General features: G+C 37.8%; 1 protein-coding gene across 1 annotated transcript in view; it reads right to left on the reverse strand.

Moving 5' to 3' along the window:
• The window catches only part of CNBD1 (cyclic nucleotide binding domain containing 1), a 342,163-nt gene that overhangs the window by 165,227 nt on the left and 157,080 nt on the right, over window positions 1-19,856 (reverse strand). The window contains exons 5-6 of the mRNA XM_066372735.1: window positions 10,831-10,976; window positions 4,994-5,187 (exon numbers count right to left, since the gene is read on the reverse strand). Coding sequence (XP_066228832.1) covers window positions 4,994-5,187; window positions 10,831-10,976 — 340 coding nt within the window. The remainder of the gene's footprint in view (window positions 1-4,993; window positions 5,188-10,830; window positions 10,977-19,856) is intronic.

Here is a 19,856-nt window from a genome sequence, read left to right on the forward strand (position 1 = left end):
AAAATCTCAGACATCCCAGCAGAGTGGGGGGGGGGGGGAGAGAAGCAAACAAAAAGAATTGCCAAATAGAAAAAGAGAGGAAGGATTTTATCTGAGTCATCCCATTCCCCAGGTCAATATAGTTCAGTAAGGAGAGGAATCCTCTGCCTTGTGAGTTCTCCTGTGGACGTGAACAAAAACAGGATAATCCCAGCAGCCTTCACCACTGAGAAGTCCAGCACTCCAGCTACTGAAGACACCTGACTTTTTCACTGAGGACTGCTACAATCTTGGCCAATGTGGACTCCAGCTGTCAGAGACAACAGAGTCCATGCTGCTGTGCCTCCCTAAAATGGAGCATGCACCCCCTAGAGCTGCCATTGCCAAGGTCCCTAAGTCCTAGTGCATGCTCACTCTGGACCCAGCACCACTAATTGAACATGCACTCTATTTAGAGGAGGGACGTAGAAAGGGACAGAAAGCTTACTTAAAGAAATAATGACTTCCCAAGCTCAGAGAAGAAACTAAACATCGAGATTCAAGCAGCCCAAAGAAACTAAATGGGTTGAATGTAAAGAGATTCACATCAAGACATATTATAATTAAATTTAAAAAAATCAAAAACAAAGAGAATTTTGAAAGTAGCAAGAGAAAAGTAATTTGTTGTAATTAAAGGAACCCCCTAAGAGTGTCAGTGATTTCTCTGAAAAACCTGGCAGGTCAGGAGAGAGGGGAATGATTTTAAAGTACTGAATGAAAACTGACAATAAAGAGCACTGCCTGACCAGGCGGTGGCAGAGTGGATAGAGCATTGGCCTGGGATGCTGAAGACCCAGATTCAAAACCTTAAGGTCATTGGCTTGAGCATAGGATGATAGACATGACCCCATGGTTGCTGGCTTGAGCTCAAAGGTCACTGCTTGAAGCACAAGGTTCCTGGCTTGAGCCCAAGGTCCCTGGTATAAGCAAAGGGTAACTGGCTTGGCTGGAGCTCCCTGGTCAAGGCACGTGTGAGAAAGCAATCAATGAACAACTAAGGTGTCTCAACTACGAGTTGATGTTTTTCATCTCTCTCCCTTCCTGTCTATCCTCTCTCTCTCTCACACACGAGCAAAAAAAAAAGAAGAAAAGAAAAAAAGACAGCACTATACCTAGTGAAACTATGCTTAAAAACAAAAAAAGAGATAAAAGGTTTTTTTAAACAAACAAAAACTGAGGGAGTTCATCACCAATAGACCTCCCCTAGAAAAACTGCTAAAGCGATTTCTTCAAATTGAAACAAAAACATGTTGAGATAACAAATTAGAAGCATCTGAAAACATAACTCACTGGTCAAGATCAATATACAATCAAATCCAGAATAATGCAACAGTGTCATGGTGGCATATAAATTTCTTCAAACCCTAATATAAAAATTAAAAGACAAAATATTAAGAGTAACCACAACCACAAAAATGTTAATGGATACTTACTATAAATCAAAGTAAACTCTACATGTACACATGGAGGGAGGAGAAAAAATGTGGAGTTTTAGTAAGTGATTGAAGTTAAGTTGTTACCAACTTAAGGGCACAGATATAACACTATACTTTATAAAAGCCTTGAAGTGGCAACAAAGAAAAACCTATAATATACATAAAAGAAAAAGAACCAAAGCAAATCACTACCAAAATTATTATCAAATAGCATAGGAAAACAAGAGAGGAAAAAGCAAACAACTTCAAAGCAGACAGAAAACAATGAACAAAATGGCAATAGTAAGTCCTCACTTATCAATAACTATCTTAAATATAAGTGGATTTAACTCCCCAATTAGAAAAAAAATACACAGAGTGGCTGAATGGATACTATGTTATAAGAATCTGTGATATACTATCTATAAGAGATTCAGTTTAAATTTAAGGACAAACATGATAATAGAAATAACAAATGAATTCAATAAAGTTCCAGTTTTCACAGCAAAAAAAAAAAAAATCAACAAATGAAAAGGCATCTCATCATTTACAGCAAAATGGTGGGATCTTGATAACATTATAAGGAGTGAAATAAGTAAATCAGAAAAAAACAAGAACTACATGATTCCATACATTGGTGGAACATAAAAATGAGACTAAGAGACATGGACAAGAGTGTGGTGGTTACCAGGGGTTGGGGGAGGGAGGACAGGGGGAGAGTTAGGGGGAGGGGGAGGGGCACAGAGAACTAGATAGAGGGTGGCGAAGGACAATCTGACTTTGGGCGAGGGGTATGCAACATAATTTAATGACAAAATAACCTAGACATGTTTTCTTTGAATATATGTACCCTGATTTATTAATGTCATCCCATTACCATTAATAAAAATTTATTTAAAAAAAAAAAAAAAAAAAAAAAGAAAAGGCATCCCATATAGTGGCAGAAAATATTTGTAAACTATATATCAGATAAGAGGTTAATATCCAAAATATATAAAGAGTTAATACAATTCAATAACAACTACAACTGAAAAAATCAATCTATAAAAAAAAATGGGACAGAAGAACTAAATAGACTTCCAAACAAGACATCTATATGGCCAAGAATTCATGAGAAGATGCCTAACATTGCTAATCATCAGAGAAATGCAAGTCAAAACCATGATGAGATACCAATTCACACTTCTTAGGATGGCTATCTTCAACAAGAGAAAATAGAGTAAGTAATTACAAGGATGTGGAGAAAAAGAAACCCTTGTGAATAACTGCTGAGAATGTAAACCATGCAACCATTATGGAAAAAAGCATGGCTGTTCCTCAAATATTAAAAATAGAACTATCATATGATCCAGCAATTCCACTTCTAAGTATGTATCCAAAGGAAATAAAAACAGGCTATTGAAGACAGATCTGAACTCCCATTTTTTGCAGCATTATTTACAATAGCCAAAATATGGAAACAACTTAAGTGTCTGTCAGTGGAAGAAGGAAGAAAGAAGAGATGGTGTATGTATACAACAGAATACTTTTCAGCTAGGAGAAAGAAGGAATTCTCGCTATTTGCAATAACATGGATAGGCCTTGATGACATTATGCAAAGTGAGATAAGTTGGATGGAAAAAGACAAATACTGTCTATAACATATGTGAAACTTTAAAACCTGAGCATAGGAAGTGCTGTCACGGTCATCTGAAACAAAGTTAGTGAGTAGAGAATAAATTTAGATAATAACAGAGTACAGTGGGGCAATGAGGGGCCAGGTGTAAAGGAGTGGGAGATGCTGTTTAAGGTACAAACTTGTCATTTGTTGGCATATAAGTCCTGGAGGTCTACTGCACAGCACAGGGACTATAGTCAACAATACTTGCTATAAACGTCAAAGTTGCTAGAGACTAAATCTTAATTGTTCTCACCACAAAAACAAAACAACAATCACGCAATGTGAACCAGTTGTTAGCTAATGCTACCGTGGTAATCATATTGCACTCTATAAACGTATCAGTAAGCAAGTAGCACATTGCTTACTGATTTACACAGTATTACATTTAAATTATAACTCAATAAAAAATAAAATTTAATTTATAAAAATATTTTAAAATGTCCCTACTACCAAAAGTGATGTACAGATGACTTGGGGCAGGGACAATGCAATCCCTATCAAATTCTCAGTGACATAATATACAGTACAAGAAAATCATATGGAACCAAAGAAGACCTGAATGGCCAATGCAATCTTAAAAAAGAAGAACAAATCTAGAGGCAACACACTTCTCGATTTCAAATTATAGTCACGGGCCACTTAACAACAGAAATACATTCTGAGAAAAGTGTCCTTAGAAGATTTCATCATTGTGTGGATATCATGAAGCACACTTACACAACCTGGGTGGCATAGTTTATGACATACTACGCTGTATCATTTTGGCTGACCAGGAGCTTTTGTGGTTCCAAAATAATTTATAAATTATTTATAAATAATTTACCTTTAGTTGGTTTCTTTGGCTCTTTTCTACCCTATCTTGACCATCCTAAATCTAACAATGGCTTTTATTTAGCCATCATTTTAAATCAAAACAAATCTGATCCCATCTGGAGGATCCAGAGATCCAGAAAGGGACTGAAGTTTTATTCGTTGACCACCTGGTCTTGAAATTTGACCTTTAAGCAAGATTTTCTGACTGTGGCCCTGGTCAGTGGCTCAATGGTACAGCATTGGCCCAGCATGTGGGTGTCCCAGGTTCGATGCCCAGTCAGGTCACACAGGAGATGTGCTCATCTGCTTCTGCACCTCTCCCCTCTTACTTGTCTCTCTTCCCCTCCCCTCCTGGAGCCATGGCTCAATTGGAGTGAGTTGGCCTCAGGCACTGAGAATGGCTCCATGGCCTTCGCCTCAGGCATTAAGAAGAGCTCAGTCAGTGAGCAAAAGACCTACACCCCATATGGGCAGAACATCACCCCATAGTGGGCTTGCTGGGTGGATCCCAGTAAGGGTGTATGTGGGAGTCTGTTTCTGCCTCCCCTCCCCTCACTAAAATAAAAATACATACATACATACATACATAAAGTATTTTCTGATTGTAATGGAATCAACTTCTTGATGACCTTGGCATTGCTCTTGAGACAAACAGACTAAGCACACATTTGTAATTTGATTTAGAAGGCCTTTTATGATCCGTCCTCTGTCCCACACCCAAGTCACCTGTTCCCTTTCCCTTACCTCTATGGTCTCTCCTTTCTTACTCAGTGGTTTACCCGCACTGACCTTGTCTCTATTATCAATTATAGCACAAACCCCTTCTAACGGGTAGTATTTGGTTGCAAGCATCTCTCCTTACATTTTTTAAAACAAATTTGAAGTTCAATATTAGTGGTACAAAATTATTAGTGGTAATTATTAGTGGAATATTAGTGGTTCAACATTAGTGGTAATTTTTATTTTTAAAAGATACATTATCTTAAATATTTCAGGATTCAGTGAAGCAATGTGGATTTATCTGGAAGAGGTAAAATTTTCATAGTGACATTGTGTTGCTTACAGAAAAAGCACATTCACTTCTTACCGTGGTGTCACACAGAAGTGTGTGCGTCTCAGCAAGGACACCATTTTCTGAGTAGTCACTGAACACGAAGCTGTGAGAACTCTGAGGAATGAAGGAGGCTGTTGACCCAATTTCTTCAATTAGGCTATCGTATCTTTGTAATTGAGGTCGAGCCTGGCCTTTCAGTATTACATAAAATCCATCATTTCCAATAACTGAAACAAAAACAAACCAAAAGAGATAGTGTGTAGACTTTATTTCCTAGGCTTTTTGATACAGACGCGATGGCCACACACATCACACTCAGCAGACTCCTCTACACAATGACAACGACTTATTGTAACACGTAGGCATTCACAAATAATTGACTCAAATAACAAGAATAACATGTGCATTTCTAGACATTTGGAGAATTCATTTCCAGCAGTTATTATAGTAATCAACCCCTTTTACAGAACTGAGAGATTTCAAGAAGGAACCATGGTAACACATCACGAGGTAGATTTTAAGACATTATGATAAAAATAGGACCAGAAAAGTCCTTGAACTTTTTAAAATGTCTGCTTTCCCCTCAAAAAGCCATTTTGCCTATTTGATATTAGCAACAATGTATACCTACCATTAATTTTCATTTATCTTTGGAAGGGAGAGCTTTATAAGGCAGAGAGGAATCTTTCTAATACTTCTCCCACTCCACATTGTAACTCTCCACAGTTGGTCATGAAATCCCAATTCCTGAAGCCTGTCCTTTGGAAGAGGCAGATGTGGGAATAGAATGCTCCACTGCTCAACTCTACATTACTGTACAAGATGAGAGCCAGCAACCCAACTGCTGCGAGACCTTTCCTTACACTTTGCCTATTAACTTGCTGCAAATATAAACTTTACATCACTTAATTGACAGTGGTGTTTCTTTTTATGCAGTAAGAGATAACAACTACTTGCCTTCTCGGCTTTTCTCTAAACTGAGGGTAGTTCTAAATACTTATTTACAGTGATTCCTCGTCTATCGTGGGGGTTGGGTTTCAAAACCCCCAAGGTAGGCAAAAATACGCAAAGTGGCGACCTAATATAATTTTATTATTTATATATATTTCAAGGCTTTATAAACCCTCCTCACACTCTTATAAACCTTTCCCACACTGTTACTAACCTTTTCCACACTCTTATAAACACTTCCTGTGCTCTTAAACATTTCCTACACTCTTCAACCTACATAATTTTAACAACATATATAAAATTTTATATGGGTACTCACCAGTGAATATACTACAACTTGAATGATGAAGATGATGATTTAATATTCTTTCAATATGTCTTAATTAATATTTTAATTATATCTTTTATATTGTTTTCATTTTTTTAGGCTAGAAAATGCTTATTTTACTGAAAAAAATAATTAATATATAAAAATACCTATATACTGCAAAATCCCATGATATAGTGAAACATCCATAATACAAAATTAAATATATACAATTTAAAAATCCACGATACAGTGAGACCATGAAAAGTGAATCACAGTATGGTGAGGGATGACAGTACCCTCAAAAAAGAAGACAGAGAGCAGCCACCGCCAGTGGGTGGACAGAGGTGGGCCAGGAAGGAGCATGGAGGAGAGTGGAGGTGACTCTCTGAGGTGACAGTGAAGCTCTATTTTGACAAGGGTTTGGGTTACAGTATTTGTCAAAACCCATCAATCAACATACTTCAGGTGCAAATGTTCACATCGCTGTATATAATTCTCACCTTAAAACCGAAAGGGCCAGAAACAAACATTGAATTCTAGGTAAGCACTGAAGTGTTTAGGGGTGAATATCCTGATGCTATGGTTATAGAACGAGAATGAAATATGATGCAAATGTAGTGGGAAAATTGTAGGAACAAATGTGCAACTACAAGATGATAGCAAGCTTCTTTTTTTATTTATTTATTTATTTTAGAGAGGAGAGAGAAAGGGAGAGAGAGAGAGAGAGAGAGAGGAGAGAGAGACAGAGAGAGAAGGTGGGGAGGAGCTGGAAGCATCAACTCCCATATGTGCCTTGACCAGGCAAGCCAGGGTTTCGAACCGGGGACCTCAGCATTTCCAGGTCGATGCTTTATCCACTGCGCCACCACAGGTCAAGCCTTCTTTTTTTTTTTTTTAAACCACTTTCTGTGTTGAGCCTTGAGCCAGACACGATTCCAAACATATTACATATGTTAACCCTTTGTTTCCTCTTAGCAATCCTATAAAGCAGGTCTTATGACTGCTCCAACATATGGCTGTGCAAACTGAAGGCATGAGAAATTAAACATCTTGCCCTGGCTCAGAGCCTTCTGTGGTATTTAAACGCAGCAGCTGCAGCTCCCTTACTGCGCTAGCCTGTGTGGGTCAGTCAGCACAGGCTCAGTCCCTTCCTCTCCCTCCTCCTCCTCTCCCACCTCCTCCTCCCTTCCACTTCCTCCCTTTCCTCCTCCCCCTCCACTTTCTCTCCTTCCTCTGCCTTCTCTTCTCCCTCCCTTCCTCTTTCTTCTCCCTTTTCCTCCCTCCCCATCCTTTCCTCCACTCCCTCCCTCCCTCCCTCTTCTTTCCCCCTCTTTCTCTTTCAATGTGTACTTGATAGAAACGTGGCTTCAATTATGGTAAAGTGGGACTCTACATGTACCTGGTCAGAGGTCATGTTTCATTTTAAGTGGAAATAAACAAAGAAATATATGTTAGTTTAAAATTTTTTTTAAAAAAAGTGAATATATGCAATATATGTATACTTATGAATATATGTTTATGGCATAAACATTATATAACAAAAGCAAGTCTGGAGAGATATTTGGGGATACAGTTGTAAGAAAACAGCGTAATGTCAATGCAGCTTATCAAAAAGGACACTGTCAATTATGGAGCCAAATAATAGTTCTTGACTTGAATTGTAACTCTTCCTTTCCCTGGATATTCTTCATAAGGTTAATAATCTTAGATCTTAATAAGTGGGTAGATAGACTAGTTCTAAAAAATGGTTCATTAAGAAACAACCATTCCATACGATTTTCAAATTAGAAACATAGCTGTTCCTGGCATCCAAACATGCTAACCTTGTTGTAAACAGGCATCCCGTACCGAGTTTGCCAAGCACTGTGTGAGGGGCTCTCACTCTAATAATCCCAAATGTTGTTTATCATTTCACATGAAGGAATTAAGGCCCAGAATTATTAAGAAATGTCAAAAGTCACAAAGTAATTTCTGCAGGTTTTCAAATATATTCCAACATCTGAAAAGTACACAAACACACAAAACCAACAAAATCACATATGCCTATAGGAGTGTGCATGCAGTATATTGTATGTATATTTATGCAGTAGGTTATATGTCTGTATGCATATATACTTATATCTCTAAAATAAGATGTATACATATGTATATTTACACATATACATAGAAGATAGTTTTATAGATTTTAAGGATCTCAATGAGGATTCAAAGAATCCTTACTATTTTGTTTCAAAGTTCAGTTCGGAAATTGATCCTCAGTTATTTCCTAAAATTAAGGTAGCTAATTTATTTGTGAATCTATCAATATTAGTTTGGTAGAGACATCAAAACAAAATAAATCAAAAGAATGTTTTGAAATATATGCAGAATTTGATAAAATTTGAGGTGACTTCTTCATACAAATACCTAAGGAGAAAAAAAGAAAATCCTCATTGAAACAAAAAAATAACATAAATTATGTTAAAAATGAAAATCAAGAGAAAAGTAGGAACTAGAACTAGCAGAAAATTCTCAGATATAATTCATATAACAACTGAAATCAGCCCTCAAATATATGGATAATTGATATAGATTCCATAAAAAATGTCTAAAGAAAAAAAGCGTAGTAGATTTAAGCTCTCAAATGACAATTGAAATGTTACTTACAAATCACAAATTGTGTTAAATTATGAACTATGACAAAAAAGATTTTATAACAATGCAAAATAAAATAAGCTTTTGAAATCTAAGCAATGAGAAGAAATGTATGGTGTAGACTTCTTACTGATATTTTCAAAATACACAAAATTACTTCATGGAACTTTTAGGAAAAAAATATAATACTCCAAGCATCTAAAAAAACTTTGACTACAAGAATCAAAACAATAGAGATCAAAATGTCATTAAATCTTCATCCCAGACTTTGCAAAAGTATATGTATTTCATAAAATCAAGTTGGTGACCAGTTAAGTTTCTTAAATTATTTATTTAGCCAACCTTTATGACATAAAATGGCAAAAGAAATATTTTCCTAAGATTTGAAGAAATTTACTAGTGCAGGACCTCATATTTTAAGATACCTCTTAACCACATTCATATCAGGTGAACAAAAATCATTCAAAAGGAATTAAGAATGCTAATAACAGAAAGTTTAATTAATCACTTTGGTAGTGACTTTTCAAAAGGTTAAAGGCCAAACATAAAGTTTGGTTAAAGCCAACATGCTTGTGAATTCCCTGCTAAGGATCTACATAGGACCTTCTGCTGAAATCAGCCGCTCTGAACAGATCTAAAGGTTTCCAAGAGCTACAACTGGATGAAGAAGGTCATACTGTCACCTGGTTAGTTCTTATTTGACCTATAAAGTTGAGTGTCCATGTTTTTTATCTACCAGAGGAGTTTCTTCGGGCCTCTGCTCTGTCCATCCATCCCAACTGTCGCCTCGCCTAACATTTCTGTCATACATTCTGCGTTTTCAGTCTCTGCCCAGTGACCACCACCTTGTAGAAAAGGACCGCTGACATTGCCCTCACTATCTCCAGCACATCGCATGTCACCTGAATTATTTTAAGCATTTAGCAAATATTTGAATGAATGGATCCTCTATTTCTCTCCAAAGAATCTCATAACACATTTAAGGGAAAACTTTGTTTTCTCTTAGAATTCTGTCCTCTAAGCACTGAGATAAACTCCTTGATGGCCTATTTTCTACTCAGTACATTAGGTAGGAGCTTAGGAAAGTTATATGAATTTTAAGCCAGATGGTTTAATTCATGAAAACTCCATTGTAAAGGCCTACATGGTCCCAAAGATAACAAGAGTTAACAAGAGTAGCTTTTGTGATAGTGAGATATCTTAGGAGCTGGGGCTTGTTCTTCAGGACTCTTTTTCTTCTCTAGATATCATTATTTTAAGGCACAAGTCTAATAATCTTATTTAGAATATTTCTATACTGTGTGGAAGACAAGATACAATAAAACTGAATATTTATTTTAAGATTTTTAAAAATATATATTATCACAAATCTAACTTAAAGAGATGAGAAGAAATTCATTGGACTTTACTTTTGGCTCAGACCTTCCATTAGAATAGTCTCCCATGTTGATACTCTCTGTCAAATATTACTGGACATGCAAATTAAGCCTCATCCCAAACCTGTGGGACTAGAAACTGTGCAGGGGTCTCTAAACTTTTTACACAGGGGGCCAGTTCACTGTCCCTCAGACCCTTGGAGGGCCGCCACATACAGTGCTCCTTTCACTGACCACCAATGAAAGAGGTGTCCCTTCCAGAAGTGCTGCGGGGGCTGGATAAACGGCCTCAGGGGGCCGTAGTTTGGGGACGCCTGCTGTAGGGGTTGAACATAGCAATATGTTTCAGGAAGTCTTCTGGGTGATTCTGATGGGTGCTCAATGGTGGAGCAAGTCTGGCATATGTCATTAAAACGTAAGTGCTAAGATGTGAAATGTAATTCATATCATGATCAATAACCTTACAAATGAAATACATCTAAGCAGTATACGTTTAACATGTCAACTGAAATGATGTGTATTATAACTGTGAGAGAAAACTCAGAACGGTGACTGACACTCATTTGATTTTTGCCAATCGTCCCTCCCGAGTCTGTTACCTGTGCTGCCTTTTACCCAGGTTTCAGAAATGACGTTCTTACTAAGTGTCTTCAGAAGCTCATCGGTGAGCTGAGAAGTCAAATCTGGAATCGTTTTCAGCATCTTCCAGACAGTGTTGTGTTCACGCTTCGTCCTGTGGATGGGCCTTTAAGAAAAGAAAAGGATAGCCAATGGAGAGACCAGAGTATAAGTACAAAGACACAAACAAACCCCCCAAAATCCTGATTTTTGAGCTTCTAAATTTGTATTTATTTTTTACTTTTTCCTCCAACATTAAAAGGCACCACCATGAACTTTACATTTCAAGAAATTACCTGTACCTCCTTTCTCTGGAAGGCTCTGTGCTGGACTATAAGGTTGTATCTTCTTTTGCTCTCTTCCTTGAGTTCATGGAGCTCCTCGTATGAGTAGAGGATGTTTTTCATCAAACTGAGAAGTTGTTGGCCATTCTTTTTTCAAGTATTCTCTGTCCCCTTCCTCTCTCCTTACCTCCTAGGATCCCCATCACGTTTCTGCTGGCACACTTGCTAGTGTTCCACGGGTCTCTGAGTTCTATTTATATTGTTTATTCTGTCTCTTTGACTGAAAATTCTTAATTGATGTATCAGCAAGTGTGCTTTTCCTTCCTTCTGCCAGTTCAAGCCTACTGTTGATCCTGTCCAGTGATTTTCCCTTTTTTAATTTCAGTCATTGTAGTTTTCAACTTCAAGATCTGTGTTTGGATCTTTTTCTTTTTCCTATCTCATTAACATTATTTTTGTGGTGAGACATTATTGTACTTGAACTTTATCATCTGTATTACCTCTAGTGTGCGACCACCTGTCTCTGTTTGTTTCACTCAGTGGGCATCTAATTATTGTTCAGAAATTTGCATAAATGCCTGAACCAATATGTCCCCCAACTTTTGCTGATGCACTGGCTGTGTTGTCATGCTTTACTTTAATTTGTTAGACATGGTTTCCTTTGTTTCTTTGAAGCTATTCATCATAGTTGACTAACAAATCCTTGCCTACTAAGAATTAACATGTGAATTCCTGAGGATATTGTTGGCTGTTTGACTGCTTTTTTCCTACATGTTTCATCATTTTTGTTGAAAACTGAACATATAGAATAATATAATGTGGCAACTCTGGGTATAAGTTTCCCCTTCCTCTCCAGGGCAGATAACAACCATGTCCTGTGAATGGCTCTTCTCCAGAGAGCTTCCAAATGACAAGTCACACTGTAGCAAAGCCCAGGAGTGAGGATTTTTGAGAAGCTCCTAATCAGTCCGCCCCTCCAGGGACCTCAAGACTGTCTCAGAACTGGGGAAAAGTAGGTCAGGACCACAAGCCACAAACCCCGCTCTTCTTCCCAAGGATCTGCCACTTTTCTTGAATAAATTGTTGCTCATATTGTTGCAAGCATTTGATGAATTTTCACAGTTCTTAAAAATTTTTATTTTGACAATTTTTGCCAGCATTTTACTGCTTTTATGAAGGAGCAGATATACAGAGACCCTCACTCTGCTATTCCGGAAGCCCTGCACTCCTAATGCACTCTTAAACCCTCTCATTGACAGTAATATCCCTAACTGCTTCATATTTCAAAGTCAACATATATTTCAAGCTCCTAATGAAAAGGGGTTAGGAAGGTGCATGTGATCGTTGTAGTGAGACAATAAAAAATATAATATTTGGTAAAACTGCTATTGACAGAAGAGATCAGAAGAAATAATGTTTAAAGCCTGAAATTCACTCAAAAATTATAGCTATTATCATTTTGATAAATAAAAGGACTTATAATTTACATATTCTGACTAACCATGTAAAATGCTTCCTATAATTAATCTAGTTGCCCTGGGAATCTTATTCCTAATAAATTCCTATTTTTCAGCTTCCTTCTGCCTTGCCTATACTCAGAAACTTTCAAATATTTGGAATACCATGTTTGGACCATAAAGAAGCAGATGGGCTGGTAACTCACCCCAACCAACCTCCTGTTACCACCATTTCTTTTTGGATGGTAAATCAAGACATCCAGTTCCGGAAACTTGGCCTTTATTTCCTCTCTTTAAATGTGACTTGACTTCACTTCTCTCTTAATCTTTGTCTTTATTACTTGTCAGAAACTTCCTTTACATATTTCCTACCTACTCCTTCCTTCCCACATCCTTCTGGCCCATTATTAATACACAAATACTGCAGTGGAAGCAATCAGGTTAACAAAAAGACAGCTTTCTGTTGTTCATTTGTAGTCAAGCAGGAAAAAAGAAGTAATTCTGATTGCAAGAAAGACTTCATTCAGGAAGACTTCATTCAGAAAGACTTGCCAGAGGGCCCATGAAGGTTTCTGACAATTAAAGTAAACCTTGGAGATGGTGATTATTTTACTTCTGAATGATTTTACAAACATCAAAAACAATATCTCTCGGTCCCATCATAAAACAATTTTAATTGGAAGTGAAGCTATCTGGGGTAGAGCTAATTCATATATTTGAAGAGCTCTCAAATTAGAGAGGGGTTAAGATTTTTTTCTCTAACAATTTGAGTAGAAGTTCTAAAGAGGTCATTTTTTTCTAATTCAGAAGTACAATTTAAATATTAAACACAATAAAAAAATCTTGCGGAGTTATATACAAATTTCAAGCATTAACTCCCTATCAAAATCTTCTTGCTGTTTGACTTCTTATTTTCTTTTGCTATTGGTTAAAAATAACCAACCAAGCAGAAATGCACATGAGGCTCAGTCTCAGGTGCTGAGAAAACTCGATAGTCCTCTATTGTCCCTGAGAATCTGGTACAAGTTTACATTTCCCCCAGTTATTTCTTATTGATTTATTTCCACTGAATGCTTCATCTCTGAAACAGAAGGCAGACTTTTCTGTTGTCAGTTTTATTTTGTTTTCTTTAACATAACATCTTAGCATTCTTACATATAAGATTCGATTCAGCGAGAGAAGAGATAACCACTTGTCTTCAATTTTTAGTACATTGCTCATAAAAAATAAGGGATCAAGGAACATGCAGACACTCCAGTACTTTCAGCCTTTTGTAGAGTGCATTTTCACCAATGAAATAAAAGTTGGTTTTGCATCTCATTTCCATAACTGAACAACTTTCTTTGACTTGTCATTTGCTTTTCTAATGTTCTTGTTTAATAAAAAAAATCAAATGCTTCTTTTTTTATCGCTTTATATTCATTTTGAAATATCCCTTAATTTTTATGAGCAGTATATTTTTACGAATGCTATCATGTGATTTTCTATACAAGGATTGGACAAGAGTTATGGTGCTCAAATACACACACAGAGTCACGGAGCACTTTGTTCAAACTGCATCATACAGAGAGTGCACATAAATAAGTCAATAAAAGCAGATCTATAGCAGTTTAAGGAGTGAAGGATAGGTCAGTTTCCACATGAGACCTGTTTCTCCACATGCATTCAGCTGAAGGAACTGTGAGGAATCCATAGTGTTAAGATTACACAGAAGACAAGGGTCCTTTCAACATGGACCCACTAGTAATTACTTGATTTCCACTGTATTTTATTTTCTTTATAGTATCATACAATTACAAGGAACTACAAGGAATTATATTTTCTAATCCAATCCCCCCCCTTTAAGTGAGAATGTTGAAGCCTAGATACGTGAAGTGAAGTAACTTGCCCAAGGTCACAACTTTAATGAATAATGGGGCCAGGATTTTACCCATTATAACCTCCCACCAGAGCCCAGGTTCCCATTTACTGAGCCACTGCACTAAGTCACATCTTCACAATAGTGATTTGCATTTATTTTGAGTTAGCGGGCTAATAGAGTTAGGACACTGGCTATTCCAGATTTTGTTGAATTTGACACATAAAAAAAAAGAACACAAATGTATAAATTTAAAAGTTGGTACAAATGTGAATGTTTCAAAAGAGAAGAAAGCACAACAAACTTCTAAAAGTTGGGTGTGGAGATTGCTGGGGAGGAGTGAGGGGAGGTGGAGGAGTGTAAAGAGGAGATAAATGGTGATGGACAGAGTCTGATGGTGTGACGAATATACAATATGGTGTACAGATGATGTGTTGTAGAATTGGGCACCTGGAGCCTTGTATAAATTTGTTAACCAATGTCACTCCAATAAATTCAATAAAAAAGAAAATAAAAGTTGGGTGATTTTAAAATATCACAAAATCTGGGTATGTAGTATAGTACTTCTATTAATCAGTTGCCTATGGACCTCTATTTTGTTAATATTTCTAAATATTTTTACTGCATTTACCCATTCTTATAGTTTTCGGCCTCATTGCCTTCAACGTAAGTTACCTTTGAGTTAAGGTCAAGTTAAAAAGCAAAAGAAACAAAGGCCCTGGCCGGTTGGCTCAGTGGTAGAGCATCGGCCTGGCGTGCAGAACTCCCGGGTTTGATTCCCGGCCAGGGCACACAGAAGAAGCGCCCATCTGCTTCTCCACCCCTCCCCCTCTCCTTCCTCTCTGTCTCTCTCTTCCCCTCCCGCAGCCGAGGCTCCATTGGAGCAAAGATGGCCCGGGCGCTGGGGATGGCTCCTTGGCTTCTCCCCCAGGCACTAGAGTTGCTCTGGTCGCAACAGAGCGACGCCCCAGAGAGGCAGAGCATCGCACACTGGTGGGCGTGCGTGCCGGGCGGATCCCGGTCGGGTGCATGCGGGAGTCTGTCTGACTGTCTCTCCCCGTTTCTAGCTTCAGAAAAATTAAAAAATAAATAAATAAAATAAAAAATAAAAAAAGCAAAAGAAACGAGAAGAAAATAGGATCAGTACTCAGGCTGGATTTTAATCCAGAGTGAGAAACGGGAGAAAAATAAAAGCATGATGTGAGGACTACAGAACAAAGTGCAATTATGAGCCTGAATCAGAAGCCAGGAAGGAACTGGTCAAATTTATAGTTTGGGGGGGAAATGATGGCAAAGACGGTGTGGACCACCAGCTGGGAACAGAGTCCACGTGCACGTGTGCACATTCGGTTACGACTGTCCCTAGAACATATGCCTGTACACCAGAAACATGAGTGCCTCAGGGGTCCCCCAAAGCCTGCTGTAATTGGCGGGCCTTATGACCGGGACACAAACATTTTCAGAAATTGCATGGCTAAAGTCCCTGGGTTTTAACAGGTATATGATATTTGATTAAACCTTCTGTGAGCCACAGGTTAGTAGGATAGAAAATTCCAGCTAAAAATATCACTTTAATTAAAGGATGCCCACATGCACACCACTGGACCTCCTTAATAGCTTAATAAGTGGAATTTTTGATAGTTATAAAAATATTTCAAACAGTTAAAAGTGTGATTTCTGCTCCCCCCCAATTTCATTTATTTATTCATTCTCCTGTATGTTTTTGAGTAACTCACTACAAAATTATATATTTTCTTGGAATCTAGTATGTCCGTACTTGAAATTTGCTTGAATTGCTTTCATTAACATGCACAACACTTTCTGCCTGACTTTTCATTTGAATTGCCTAATCAGTCAAAGATGAATGAACAGAATAACAATTCATTGTTATCTGATTATCCAGATTCCATGACAAATGCTGATCATTATCAGCTTTTTCAGAAACTGGGTTTGGTCATTCATGGGGTGCACACCTCAGTTACAACATGTGGGGTTTGTTCTGCTCTTCCTATTGAAAGATCAGAGAAAACAACTTTAACTTTTTTTTAGCTTAAAAAGAAAACCTTTTATGATTAAAAAAATTGATTTTTTCAGACTGTCTCTCTTTGGGGAGAATGACTGGGCTTTCTCTCATGGAGGGAGAGAGATCTACATATGTGCTGTGCCTTGGAGTAAACAGGCTTTCATTCATTTCAGGACAGGAGTGAAAAAATAATACACTAGGCAGCTAATTGGAACTAAGAATGGGGGAGGGTCATAAAACAGGTTTCAAACAGTTTAATTCATCTCCGTATTTGTGATTTCAACACCAAACTTGAGAATTCTCAGAACAGGTGCTTCATCAAAGAGCATGACTTAGCATCTTTCACAAATGTCGTCCTAAGACCTGAGCACTTAACAGCCACACTAAAAGGGCACAGTAGGGCCCCCAAATACCTCACAAGTCACCTTTAACCTTGCTTCCTGAACACTCTCTGCAGCAGCAAACAAGATAATCATGGATTATGAAACACAGAGATGTTTAGAAATTTTATTTTAGATTTGCACATCATTCGTGCTTAGTCACTTGATAAAAGTAATGAAATGGATTCCTCTGTAGGAGAAACTGATGGGCAATTTTGTTGGGAATCTTCATTCTTCTTAATCACCCTTTTTCTCTTTTCTGTGGTCAAGAGAATGTATGAACCACGTGTCAGATTCAGAAGGTAAGCAACAGTTCCTACCCACATTTTGGATTTTTTTTTTTTTAGGTCTGGTCAAAAGAAGCCTCTACTGTCTAACCATTCATTTATTTGCTCAGCAAATAATTTGGCACAGTGGTTAACTTTCAGGCATTGTTCTAAATGTTAGCATACACAACGTGGGAAAAGACAGTGTTAACAAAAGGCAGAGCACTGTGCTCCGCGGGAAGGACGAGATGCACCTCCTCTAGGTCAGGAAAGGTTCCCCAGAGCAGGTGGTGCGCAAAGTGACACCCGAAGTCTCTGTTGGGCAGCGGGACTGGGAAGAGATCGGTATTGCAGGCATAAGGAATTGCACATCCAAAGGCTGAGAGTCAAATATTGCAGAAATACTTGGAGAAGAAAGCTCAGAGTGCTCGCAGCAGAGAGGACTACGAGGATGCTAAACACAGAGTGAGCTTGAATGGTAGGCAAGACAAAATGCCAGAATGCACTGGAAACCAAAGGCTTATACCCTCAAGAGCAGTAACCCAAAAGATTTGGATTTTTAAAAGTTCCCTCTGGCTACACAGAAGATGCCAGTGGTCCCTTGACCCTAACCCTTGGCAGGCCCTTTGCTGCTCCAGTGTAGTCATAACACCTCCGAGGTGTTGGCTTTTCCTCCCTTCTGAAATCAATAAACTTTATGCTACACCACCAGCACACACTGCATCTTGTAGCAACAACAAACAAATAGCCTGTCCTACCTGAGTATGGAAGGGAAACAAACCTGCCCCTAGATTTCTGAGCACAGGTGTTCAGGCTGTGGGCAGGGCCTGCTAGGAGAACTCCACTGGCTCAGAGCATGTGAGGTGGTCTTCAGAACAGCACCCCAGTCTGGGACATGGATGCTCACGACCCTGGTCACTGGAAAGGGGAAGGCAGCAGATTGGGACTTGACTCCTTTCTCGGGGAAACAAACCATTTGTTCTAACAATCAGCTTGCCCACAGTTTCCCCATGAATGCGAGTCCCCTGTAGCTAGCTGCTGGGATTGCACAGTGGCCCACTTCAGGGTGGTATCACCTCACCAGCAGACACTTCTGAAAATATGGGCTCAAATATGTTTGTTTTCAGCCTTTGTGCTTAGGTCTGGAAACTGTCTGAGTGACTGAGGCTACCTACCACAAGCCTCTGAGTCGGATCCAGACCCATCTGCACCAGAGCTGGGAAATCTGGAAGCTCATAACTCACAAGAGCTTGGTGGACTACCTACCAACATTTTCCACAGGGATCTGTGGTCTATAAATGAAAGATCACATCAGGTTAGTGGACTCATGCCTCCAGATTAGTATTCTTCTATGGCAGCTTCAGAAGACTGTGAGTTCAAATCTAATTCTCCCTTTTCCTAGTTATGGCTTAGAAAAGTCATTAATCTATGTGAATCTCTGTTCTGTGATAAAACAACAACAATAATTCCATGGGGAATGACCAAATTTAAATGCGTAATTATGTATACATATTCATTTATAAGGTCCAACATGTAATAATTCCAAGCAAATGACAGATCAAACCACCTCTGAGGCAAGAAAATTTTTGGAAAATGTAAATGTTTTTTATAAAAGATTACTATCTAGTATGAAATTAGAGTAGAAGAAATAAAAAACATTAAATTCTGACAAGAAACATGACTAATTTACATGAACTTAACTTGTAAAAGCACTATCCAGGATGATAAAATATTTTTCTAGAATACTTATACACAAGTTAATCTTATGGCTATTGGAGCACATATGAAAGTTTCCTAACTGAAGATGTGTTTTCTCTATTGTGTTGAAATTTTAGAGAAAAAATTAATTGGACATGCTAAAAAACCAAGAATAGCCTAGAAAGTCAGAGACCCTTTTCAGAAAAGTATTGTGCATGAAATAGAGAAAGCAAATGTTTGCTAAACATATGAAAACAAGAAGAAACACTCCACAATGAATTAGAAAGTAAAAGAGCAATAGAACTCAGCAGGTACTATAGCTTTAAAAATCACAGTTCAATCAATCTTTTAATGCAGAGAAATTCACAAATAAATGGATCTGCTCTGACATTTTTATCTTTTTGTCCCTGGTGCTGAAAATCAAAATTTATCATTCTGTTGGTTGCTCAGAGTTTCATAGATAAAAAAAAAAAAGGCTAGATTGTATCATCTTCAAATTAAGTTTGATTAGACAGAAATAAATTACTATTCATGAACAGTTTTTTAGAATTTCTCAAAGTTCAATCAATTTAGTAGTAACTACTCTGAGCACTATTTCAAAGAAGTTTTATGTTAATTGAAAAATTTGAGAAGACATTTACAAATGTAGTCAGAAATATCCATTTTTATTCTTGGATATAAGACCACTCGCTGTTATTAACAAATAATTATATTAACAAAATTGTCCACGTAAGTAAATTCAGTAAAAATGGCAGAAAAGTATTTTCTTCATGCACACAACAGATGTTTAATGAACACTGCCCAGGGGCAGGGGCTGTTCTAGGAACTGGTGACATCCCAATTGAAAATAAGTTTGAGGTTGCTGCTCTCATGGATGTTATATTCTTAGAACAGGGAGCACAGAATATTAAATAGATGATAGATACATCGATAGAGAAGAAAATATCTGGTAATTCAACTTCTTATGGAGAGGAAATAAAATAGGATGATGCAATTGAGAGTGACAGGGTGACTCTGTGAGTCTAAAAGTTATGTCTTCCA

This window comes from Saccopteryx leptura, chromosome 3, assembly GCF_036850995.1.
Source record: "Saccopteryx leptura isolate mSacLep1 chromosome 3, mSacLep1_pri_phased_curated, whole genome shotgun sequence".
Classification (NCBI taxonomy): domain Eukaryota; kingdom Metazoa; phylum Chordata; class Mammalia; order Chiroptera; family Emballonuridae; genus Saccopteryx; species Saccopteryx leptura.